Source organism: Scyliorhinus canicula, chromosome 14 (genome assembly GCF_902713615.1).
Source record: "Scyliorhinus canicula chromosome 14, sScyCan1.1, whole genome shotgun sequence".
NCBI classification, from domain to species: domain Eukaryota; kingdom Metazoa; phylum Chordata; class Chondrichthyes; order Carcharhiniformes; family Scyliorhinidae; genus Scyliorhinus; species Scyliorhinus canicula.
Genome location: NC_052159.1, coordinates 83,294,587 through 83,306,658, shown reverse-complemented (window position 1 = coordinate 83,306,658; position 12,072 = coordinate 83,294,587). Strand labels below are relative to the sequence as shown.

The 12,072-nt window shown below is 48.1% G+C and overlaps 1 protein-coding gene across 4 annotated transcripts in view; it reads left to right on the top strand.

Moving 5' to 3' along the window:
• Positions 1-12,072, top strand: part of dlg2 (discs, large homolog 2 (Drosophila)) — a 1,378,721-nt gene that overhangs the window by 398,914 nt on the left and 967,735 nt on the right. For all 4 annotated transcript variants that reach the window (XM_038818412.1, XM_038818411.1, XM_038818410.1 and 1 more), the window contains one exon: positions 5,798-5,959. In XM_038818412.1, the coding sequence (XP_038674340.1) occupies positions 5,798-5,959 (162 nt within the window). The remainder of the gene's footprint in view (positions 1-5,797; positions 5,960-12,072) is intronic.

Here is a 12,072-nt window from a genome sequence, read left to right as displayed (position 1 = left end):
GAGTTTCAGGTACCTGGGGGTCCAGGTAGCCAGGAGCTGGGGGGCCCTGCATAGGCTCAATTTTACGAAGCTGGTGGAGCAGATGGAGGAGGAGTTTAGGAGGTGGGATGTGCTGCCACTCTCCCTAGCGGGCAGGGTCCAGTCTGTCAAGGTGACGGTCCTCCCAAGTTTTTGTTCCTCTTCCAGTGCCTCCTTATCATGATTCCTAAGGCTTTCTTCAGGCGGGTCAATAGGAGTATTATGGAGTTTGTGTGAGCGCAGAAAACTCGGAGGGTGAGGAGAGTGTTCCTGGAGCGGGGGAGGGATGTGGGAGGGTTGGCGTTGCCCAACCTATGTGGGTACTACTGGGCCGCCAACGTGGCGATGATACATAGGTGGGTGATGGAGGGAGAGGGGGCGGCATGGAAAAGAATGGAGGCGGCGTCCTGTGTGGGCACGAGCCTAGAGGCGCTGGTGACGGCGCCGTTGCCGCTCCCCTCAACAAGATATACCACGAGTCCGGTGGTGGCAGCTATCCTCAAAATTTGGGGGCAGTGGAGGAGACAAATGGGGGAGGTGAAGGCTTCAGTCTGGTCCCCGATACGGGGGAACCATCGGTTTGTACCAGGGAGAATGGACGGAGGGTTTCTGAGCTGGCACAGGCAGGTATCAGGCGGATGGGGGACCTTTTTTCTGATGGGAAGTTTGCGACCCTAGAGGAGTTGGAGGGAAGGTTGGGCCTTCCCCCAGGGAACACCTTCAGATACATGCAGGTAAGGGCGTTCGTCAGGCGGCAGGTGGCGGAGTTTCCACTGCTGCCCCCAAGGGGGGTTCAGGACAGGGTGCTCTCGGGGACGTGGGTTGGTGAGGGGAGGATTTCGGCAATCTACCAAGTGATGCAGGAGGGGGAGGAGGCCTCGGTGGAAGAGCTGAAAGATAAGTGGGAGGAGGAGCTGGGAGAGGAGATTGACGAGGGGACGTGGGCGGATGCCCTGGGGAGGGTGAATTCCTCCTCATCCTGCGCGAGGCTTAGTTTAATTCAATTAAAAGTGCTGCATAGGGCGCACATGACTGGGACTAGGCTGAACCAGTTCTTTGGAAGAGAGGACAGGTGTGTCAGGTGTTGTGGGGGCCCAGCAAACCACACCCATATGTTCTGGGCATGCCCTGAGCTGGAGGGCTTTTGGAGGGGTCTTGCGGAGACGCTGTCAAGGGTGGTTAGTTCCAGGGTTGAGCCGGGCTGGGGGCTCGCAATTTTTGGCGTAGCAGCGGAGCCGGGAGTGCAGGAGGCGAAAGAGGCCGGTATTCTGGCCTGTGTTTCCCTCATAGCCTGGTGCAGGATTCTTTTGCAGTGGAAGGATGCGAGGCCCCCGGGAGTGAAATCCTGGATCAATGATATGGCTGGGTTTATCAAACTGGAGAGGGTCAAGTTTTCCCTGAGGGGGGGGGGGGGGGGGGGGGGGGGGTTTGTTTTTTCCTTTATTTGGTATGTGTGTTTGTTCTCAATGTAATTATTTTTGTTAATTTATTGCTTTTGTATTTGGGGGGGTTACTGTTATTTCTCTTTTTCTTCTGTTGTTGGTGGTTAAAACTTGTTGAAAATTTGAATAAAAATTATTTTTTAAAAAAATGCATGACCGGCACCACCTCCTGCTCCTCCACGTGATTGGACTCCTCCACCTGCAGATGCTGGATGCTTAACGACAACCCCTCATATAGTCCATGGCTCTGTGACTGCATCACCATGATTGATGGGACCGTCCGTTCCAGAAGCCTGAAACATGTCTGGACAGCAGCTAGTCCCTAGGGCCTACCCGTCTTCTGACCATCCACCCCCTCAAGAGTACCTCCCTCCACCTGCTGTACCAGAGCATGTGTGTGGTGTGCACCATATAATGCCCCAGGAGCCTCTTCACTAACATGACCAACTGAGGTGAGTATCTCTGGGACGGTGGACGATATTGGAGGCAGCTGTGATGAGAAATCTGTGTCATCCTCGGACTCGAGCTCTGGAGTGTCCTGGGATTCATGTTGATGGCTCTCGTCTGTGTCAGTATCGACTCCATGGTGTGGAGATGCTGGCATTTGACTGGGGTAGGCACAGTAAGAAGTCTTCCAACACCAGATTAAAGTCCAACAGGTTTATTTGGAATCACAAGCTTTCGGAGATTTAGCTCCTTCATCAGGCTTCACTCACCTGATGAAAGAGCTACACTCCAAAAGCTAATGATTCCAAATAAACCTGTTGGACTTTAACCTGGTTTTGTAAGACTTCTTACAGTATATCCTTGTCATTAGTTGGCAACTGGGGTTCTGGCTGTGGCTCGGGTTGGAGGCAGGGGACACCAGAAGGGCTCGCTCCATCATCAGCGGCTCCTGGAAGGCACAAGACAAGATGCCTGATTCAACCGGGTTGGTGGGGGTGGGGAATGACGGGTGGGTGGTTTGTGTTGAAGAGGGGGCAGGAGGGTGTGTTTGGGAGGGGGGAGTAGGGTGAGGGTAGTGTGGGGTGGTGGTAGGTGTGAGGGTGTGGCGGTGGTGGTGCTGGGTGTGAGGGTGGTGTGGGGATGGTGTGACACAATGCTTCTGATTTATGTTAAAGTAAAAGTTTCATAAAGTGGAATCTTGTTGGTAATTGTTTCATTGAGGACAAAGTAAATTTGGTTACTTTGGCTCACGGTTTGTTCACAGTAATTGTAACAATATGAGATTTCCTACTCACTACACCACCGACCTCTCATGCTGCTCAATACATCACTCACCCAGGACGGAGCATTCCTTGGCACCCAGGGCTCATGCCTCGCATCCGGATGATTAAATCCATCCTCACACACCAATGCTGTTAGCCTTAAATTTGCCTCTCGCTGCCTCCAAATACTTCCAAACTCCTGCCATTGTTAAGGAACATGGAGGAATCCAGCTCCAACGTGACAGAGGGCAAGGCTTGGAGCTTACCCTCTTCGCAATCTCTGTCTCATATACCTGCCATCCAGAGGCACCAATGGGGGATTGCTGCCCCTATTGCTCTTGCCTCCTTTGTGCATACTGGTCACTTATACCTCTGCCATCCTGAGAAGGAAAGTCAACACACTATGGAAAATGTTGGAATTCACCAAAATAACTTCAAAAACATAACTGCAGACAATTTTCAGTCGAAAAAGTTTGATTATTCTAATTGTTCTGCAAAGAGAGCACCAGTCCCTTTTAGATAATGCAACTTTTGGGCCTCTCTTGCTGCCTCATGTTATGTTTTTCAAGAGTGGACAACACAGGCATTGCCAGGACCTACTCTGTCTAAATTTAGAATCCTGTCCTTGATTTTTAAATCATGCTAGTGCTGTAATTGGAAGAAGCTGGGAGTTAAATATAGCCTGCCTTCTGGTTTATAAGTTCCCCAGCTCCATCCCATCCCAATATCCCAATATCATTTGTGCAAAGTTGGGCTCGGAGCCTGTCGTGCTTCCCACGTGATGGGTAGCTAACATGGCTCATTTAGGACCAATTAAGACAAATTAAGGAAGGCTAACTAGGATTTTCAATCAGCCCTCAGCTTCTTACATGTGTCAAGGGCCAGATTAGTTGCATGGAGACGGCCCATAATGTTGCCTGGGTGCAGGGGCGCAGCAGCCGCCACAGGCCATCCGTAGATGTTGTCTACCCGACCCCCCCCCCCAACAATGGTGGTGACCTAGGTGTAAAATCCATTTTTTATTTTAAACTTGAAAAACTAGGAAAGATGGTGCCTCTCACTTACTTATCTGCCATTGCTCATTTCATGCTGAATGGCCTCTGATTGGCCCTCTAATTTTATTTTCAAAATTATGTCCTTAATTGATGGTGAACCCATTATCAGGCCATTAATTGGCTGCATTGAGAAAAATGACAATGAGTAACTGTTTCCCACACAGTGCTGGCTTTTGACTCACATTTCAGCGTGACAGCAGGGTTCTGAAGCCCATAGAGAAATTCTGCCCCTGGTGTCACATCCGAAGGTTGGACCATATGATGTCAGGAAGCACCAGTTCAATATGTAAAAGTGTTATGGGCCATGGTTTAGGAAACTCCAAAGTATATCATGGAGTTCAACTGACCTCCAACTGTTTATTGATGTTGGCTATGATGAGCACAAGACCCTACCTTTCACGTGTTATTCAACAGAGGTCTTAAGCGCTTTTAATCAAAACAAGCTTTATTCTACAAATTTAGTTGACATTTTATAAACACACACATGCAAAAATGTTTTATCAACAACAAACATAAATACCCCACACTGCTACAGTAATCTATTTATAACCCTTAATGACTCCCTCTTAACTGTTCCAATTTAACAAGATCCCATGAACCAAAAACCCCTTTCAAAGGTGTGGCCCAACATAATACACTCATACTGTCCTTCAGACTTGGTATAGATGCTCTTGTTTCCTTTCCAAAACTACAGGTTTGAATTCCTGCCAGAAAACAGTTCTCTTTTAAGTTATCAAATAATCTGATAGATAGAGAGACCGGCCAAGATAACTTCTCTTTCTGAGTACAGCAGCCAAATGTGAAAACGAAAGCAAAAACTCAGAGCCCCAAACCAAAGCGAAAGTAAAATCAACTCCCAGAGCCACATCACAGTTCCACCCACACAATGACATCACTGAAGCCATGTGATAAGACAAAACATTTCTTAAAGGGACACCCACATGACAAAGGTCTATGCTGGGGTCCACCTGAATGTACCCAGAATCCCTGGGTGGGTTGTGTAGGAAGTGGCCAGAGGCGGAATCGCCCCTGGAAAAGCCTGGCAGGTTTAATTGAATTGTTTGCCCCATATTTTTATTTAGTACCCTCAGTTCCCTTGATAGTTTTTTTTACTCTCCTGCATTTGTGTCCGAGGTTTGAATACCTCATATTCAGCAATTGACATTCAAAAGAGGAGTCACGGCAGACCTGTAGCACAGAATCATTGCTGGATTACTTTTATAGTTTGAAGACCTACTGGTTAAACTGCACAAAGCACAATTTCCTTTATACAATATGGAACATCTATGAGGAATGCTCCAATCGCCTGGCCTTTAGATATATAAGTGGATCAAACTGATGTTTCAAAATTAATTGAAAAAACAAGAAAACCAATTTTTCAGTTATTTATCGGCTGTTAATGTGAATCCATTTACTGTATCTAAGAGATCAATCTCAAACTGTGAGAGGCCAGAGAAATGTGAATGGCTGGAAATACGTGCAGCTTATCATTGAAATGCAGTTACATTCAAGTTCTTTTCTATAATTAATGCTGGTGTGAAGTGCGTAAGCAGAATTTGTGTCTAACGATTTAGTTCTCGTGGGAATTCAGACTAACATTATGTACATTTTGAAATTAGACACAGTATAATACCAGTTTATTGAACTCTCACATGGTGTGTAGAGTGCAATTTGTCGGCTATCAAGAATCCCCAGTGTATCCTGGGCAGCACATTTACACAGAGCATTGGAAAGAGAAATCTCTGGAGCAGAGAATATCTGTGTTTGACAGATAGCCATGTACAATTAAATTTACAAATAAAAATGGTTATTTTGCTTTCTTTACCATTGTGTGCTATTATAATGGTTGGAGAGGAGCAGGAAGAAGAGCAGCAAGTCTGGAGAGTGAATTTAGAAGCAAAGTTTGGAACGACTATTTATAAAGAGACTTGTTGGAACATGGAGTGCTCTGTCACAGGAATTGGTTGCGGCAGAGTTCATTGCATCTATTGTATCTATTACACCAAAAAGTTGAAAATTGAAACTAAAAGTTAATTTTTCCATTCTTTTCACTATTTAATTTCTTTTTTTTTAGAACTATCATTATCCAGATGAGGATACACCGCCTCATGATTACACCTTACCACGACTAACCAGTGAATTTGGCCCTGAACTTGTTCATGTGTCTGAGAAGAATTTATCACAGGTTGAGAATATCCTTGGATATGTGTCACATGCTCACATTTCACCATTAAAGGTTAGTTCACCTATAATTATCAAATGGTTCAGAATCAGCACAACAAATGTTGCTCCGAGTGTAAAATACTTTGGCATGTTTAGGCTTCTTTAATCAGCTAAGGGTATATTCGGCAGTAAAGCCAGCTAAAGATCCAAATCTTACATTTTAGTTCATATTAATTTGTTTAAAAGTAAGCAAAGTTTCCTGACAAGGTGAATTATAATTGTTTGCTCGGTTAATTTTCAATATTTTGCTACATTTGTCTATCATGCATCCTTGTCTCACAAAGAAAAAAGGTGGGATTTTCCAGCTGTTCCCACGGGTGGGATCTTCCGGTCCTGCCGACAGTGATCCTTCCTGTCGCGGGTTGCCTGGCAGCAGAGGGTACAATAATGGGATACTCTATTGATAGCAGCTGTGTAAAACACGCCTATGCAAGGGGGGGGGGGGGGGGGGGGGGGGCTGAAAACTCTGACTATCGTGTGCAAAATTAATGTATTTCAAATAATTCATTACTGTTTTCATTATACCGTTATGTTTGGCCATATTGTGTTTTCTACTGATGGTTTCATTTAAATAAATTAAACATGTGATGTATTGCCAATCTGCCTTTCCTCTGCTCACTGAGAGTATGGTGATCAACCAGTGTTACAACAGCTGTGCTCGACAGTATAAATGTTGACTAAAAGGTCAGGAGGATACTGTACCTTCTCCTACCTATGGCTTCCTTCACATTTAGCCAGCTGGGCAATGGCAAAGCAACAACACTATACATGCACTCCTGCTTACAACTGATGCAGTGTTGGTGCGCCTGTGAGAAATAAATAACACTATGGCCTGGATCTTGCAGACAGTGGTGAAACAGGGTGTTCATGGCTTACTGTGTGAAGAAGTATGACTTTATCTTTATCATAGGCTGCTGGGGGAACTTGCTGTCCTAGCTGCAATATAGGTCCAACACAAAGTCAATGGGAAGGCCTAATGGTATGGCATATTGTCAGTGAGCCCTGGTCCTGCTTTATCACAAGCTCTAGAAATGTTGCTCAAGGTCTGTATTTACCTTAATGACAACTGTTTTGGAATGCTTTGGAATTTCTTATCCAATATAGTTTTAATCACAACCATCTGAACTCCCCTCCCCCAATCCCCCGGCACTCTTGCCTTCCCCATTCATGCCCTGGTTCATCTCTACCCTGCTTCCTCAGTCTCGCTGATGTTGCAAAAAGCATTTGATGGAGAGACAAATTGTTCTCTTTCCCATCATGGTTCTGACACGCTCATTTTGGAAAAAACACTTGGCTGAAGGTTTTTTCCTTCAATAGGTGATGTTTCTGACATTGTTGGGAGCCAGTTTGAAGAAGTGTTGGGGGTTTTAGAGAGGGGGAAGTGAAACAGGGTCAGGGTAGTGTCATGGGAGCTGGGGGTGCATGGTGTGCTCGAGTGAGGAAATAGAGCCAGAAGTGCCAGTTTGTAAGCACCTATGGCAATCTATGAAGAACCATGGAAAATAAGCATCCCTGTGTTGGTGAGACCAAAGTGTTACCTCTATAAAATAGATGTGGAGATAATCTGGGCCAGAATTTTTCACTTTAGGAGTGTGCATGTAGCTGACCCGAGCTTGTGTGAAATCACATGAGAACACAACGGGTGGGTGTCCTGATGTCATCATGCCATGTTACAGTGGGTGGGCAGGCGTGAGAGTCGGAAGTGCGCCTGCCGACAATTGAATGGGTAATTAGAGACTTCTGGTGACGGGGATGTGCTGAGCAATCGCACATCAGGTTTCTCTCCTCTGAAGAACCTGAAATTAGGCTCAGAATAGCCCGCTAAAACAGAGAAAAAAGTATCCCCTCACCCTCTCTGCCAACAGCACAAGGGAAGATGCTGAGCAACAGTAGCTCAAGAGGCCATAAAGAGACAATAGGCGGCAGAAACCCGGAGAAACAAACGGCCGAGATGTCGGACACATGAGGTGTCGAATTGCTGCCACACCAGAACAAGAGGGTCTGGCAAATCGCACATGGGGTACCTCATCACCAGTGGGTGGAAGAAGGAAGTTCCTCTCCAGGAACTAAGCAAGCTCAGGGAAGAGATAAAGACCGACATTCCAGCTGTGGTCCAGGTGGCGGTCGTGGAGGCCTTGGCCACCATGCACGGCAGAGAGGCAACTGGAAGCCCAGGGGAGCACTGTCAAGAAACTAGAAAAAGCCTCAACAGATTAGAGCGACTGGATCGCTGCCCCAGAAATGGAAACAGCTCTGAATACGGGAACCAAAACGTAGGGAAGAGGGGATGAAGGCAGCAGAGGGTAAGGAGGATGAAAAGAGAAGAAACTATATAGCGGACGAAGGGTAGGCAACATCGCCGACCCCACGAGGGTGGGCCACTGCACTAGCAGGAAAGCTAGCAACAGGAGGTACTAGCGAGGGGCATGTGTGGCATATCTCCCACAGAGGAGAGAGCGCCTGGCAACGGGGAGAGGTACGCAACACTAATGGGGCACAGCTATGAGGGGGTAAACAGGGAGGGGAGTAGGGAGGGGAGACAATAATTGGAGGGGCGGAGAAGAAAAGGGAGGGGGGGGGGAAAGAATCATAAGGGAAACATAGGACCAAGAATGGTAAGGGCTCCAGGCTGGCTACAACAGGCTACAGGTGGCGACTTGGAACACAATGGCAATACAAGCAGCCACTTAGGAGGGTCTCAGAACAAAGAGAAACCCTGAAGTGCAGGGGTTCACCCATATGGCGTACCCATAGTTGGGGGTCATGTTGGGTGGCCCCTGGAATAAGGTATTCCCCGGAGTGAAAGAGCCTGGCCTCAATGTGAATATGGTGACAGTGGCCATTTTGGATGACCCCCAAACAAAGGGAAACCCTGGAGTGCAGGGGAGCATCTACAACATAAGTATGATTGATCCTGCAAGGGGGGAGGGAGGCGGGAGGGGCAAAAAAACCCCATCAGGACAGTCATCTGGAAAGTCAGGGGACACCACGGCCCAGTGAAAAGATCCAGAGTCTTCGCCCACCTGAAAATTTGAAAGCTGACATAGTCATCCTCCAAGAGTCGCATCAGAAGGACTGACTATGGGCAAGAAAGGGCCCAATGGGCAAACCCACCTCTCCTACTATGGGACAAAAACTAAGGGGGTACCCATACTGTTAAATAAGAGGGCAATATTAACCGTGACGAAGACGGTTACGACCCAGGGGGATGGCATGTTATGGTCAGCAGTGCCCTAGATGGGCACCAGTGGTCCTGGTCAATGGTACACGCCCAACCAGGACAACACGGAATTTATAAAGAAGACCATGGTGAAATCCCCAACATCGACACACACCAACTTATCATGGGGTGGGGGGTCTTTAACTGTGTACAAGATCCACGGACAGACAGGTCGAACCCCAAAAGAGGCAGGGCCTCTAATATGGAAAATGAAGTCGGGGCAGTGGACCCATGGAGGTTCACCCACCAAGGGGAGAAGGAGTTCTCCTTTTTCTCACAGGTATATAACCTATACACCCGGATTGACTTCTTTCTAGTGGGGAAATCGGTGATTCCAGGGATAGTAAGAACGGAATACTCTGCGACTGTAATCTCCGACCACCCTCCACACAACTTGAATGGATGTGAGGCTGGAGATGGGCCTTGCCCAACCCCTCCCCCTGTGCCCCCCCCCCCCCCCCCCCCCCCGCCCCCATGAAGGCTGGACAGGGCCCCCATGTCTGAGGAGGCTTTCTGCAAGAAAATATCACAGGCCATAGACAAGTATATTACTAACAACTGGAAATGGGAGGTCCACGCTCTAGGAGGTGCTGAACACTGTGATTAGAGGTGAAACTATTGTCTACAAAGCACAAAAAGCCGGAGAAGAGAGGGTGGCTAGGCAACAGCTAGTCGGCTCCTTACTGGAGGTAGACCGGCAATACTCCGAGCCCTGACCATAGAGCTCCTAGCGGAGAGGAAAAAGCTACAAATGGACTTTGACATGCTCTCAATGAGGAAAGCAGTGGACCAACTCTGCCAGGCATGGAGACAAAGCCAGCCACCTGCTGGCTCACCAGCTGAGAAAGCAGGCCGCCACAAGGGATATAGCACAGATTAGAGACAGCAGGGGCAAACTAATAGCTGAGCTGGACAAGGGCAATTACACAATTGAGGCCATCTACCGGTGTCTTAGAACTGGGAGAAGTCATGGAGAGCATCAACTCCATGCAGACAGGGAAGGTGGCAGGACCTGCAGATTCCTGGCAGATTTCTACGAAAGGTTTGCGACGGCACTGGCCTTGTACAATCAGGAGATGTTCATAGACACACTGGCAAGGGGCACCCTGCCGCCTAAACTAGCATAAATCTCAAACTTGCTGATACCCAAAAAGGACACGACGCAACAGAATGAGGGTCCTACAGACCCATTTTGCTGCTCAACGTGGACGCAAAAATACTGACCAGAATCATAGCCAGATGACTGGCGAACTGTGTACCAGAGGTGGCTGCAGAGGACCAGACGGACTTTGTTAAGGCTAGGCAGTTAACGTTGAACATCAGGCGCCTGCTGAACATAATAATGAGCCATCCAGGGAGAGAACACCAGAGGTGATCGTCTCCCTGGACGCAGGAAAGGCCTTCGACAAAGTTGAATGGAAGTACCTCATAAGAGGTACTGGAACGGTTTGGGCTTGGAACAGGGACCACTGGCAGGGTGGAATTCCTGTACAGCGCTCCCATGGTGAGCGCGTGGATGAACACCACCACCTCTAAGTACTTCCAGCTGCACAGAGGCACATGGCAGGGTTGCCCGTTGTCCCCACTGCTCTTTGCCCTAGTGATTGAGTCACTCTGATCGTGCTCAGAGCGGCAAAGAATTGGAAGGGGATCCGGAGATGAGACGTAGAGCACAGAATCTCACTCCATGCAGATGACCCGCTCCCATACGACAGGGACCCACAAAGCAGCATGGAGGGAATCATGGTGTTCTTGAAAGGGTTTGGAGTGTTCTTGGGCTGCAAACTCAACCTGGGTAAAATTGAGGTCTTCCCGGTGAACCCACAAGGGAGAGGGGCCGAGCTGGAGGGAATGCCATTTAAACTGGCCCGACACAGGTTCCACTACCTGCGGATCCAAATTACTTACAACTGGGCACAAATCCACAAGTGGACTTGGCCAGCTTGGTGGAGGATGTTAAAAAGGACCTGCAGAGGTGGGACACCCTCCCACTCTCCCTGGCGGGGAAGGTTCAATGATCAAGGTGAATGTATTGTCCAGGTTCCTCTTCCTGTTCAGATCCATACCGATCTCTATCCCCAAGGCCTTTTTCATTTTCAACTCAGTAGAAAAAATGATTATGGCATTTGTGTTGGGGGGAACCCAAGGATCCCCCAAACAGTCCTACAAAGAATGAGAAGCATGGGGCGGAGGGGGGGGGGGGGGGGGGGGGGGGGGGGCTGACCATCCCAAACCTGCAATATTACCACTGGGCAGCAACAGCAGAAAGAATAAAGGGATGGATAAAGATACCGGAAACCGACTGGGGAAGTCGATTGGGAAAGCGTTCCTGCATGGGGACATTCCTCCGGTCTCTGATCATGGCAGCGCTCCCATCTGTCCAAAGATGTGCGGGTTAGGTGGATTGGCCATGCTAAATTGCCCGTAGTGTAAGGTTAATGGGGGGATTGTTGGGTTACGGGTATACGGGTTACGTGGGTTTAAGTAGGGTGATCATTGCTCGGCACAACATCGAGGGCCGAAGGGCCTGTTCTGTGCTGTACTGTTCTATGTTCTATGTTCTATGTTCTATCTCCACCGACTAAGCACTCAGTGACCCCAGTAGTAACCGCCACACTCCGATCATGGAATCATCTAAGACAGCACTTCATCAAACAGAAATGTCTATCAAGGCCCCCATCTGCAGCTACCACTGGTTCGCACCAACCATAATTGACGCGACCTTCGAAAGGTGGAAACAGGACATGGCAACATTGACAGTTAGCGACTTCTACACAGACAACAGACTGACAACACTACAGGAACTGACAGAGAAGTTCCAACTGACCGGAGAAACAAATTAAAATACATGCAAATATATCATATGTACTACGTACGTAGAGAAACAAAGACATATCCACTGGCAC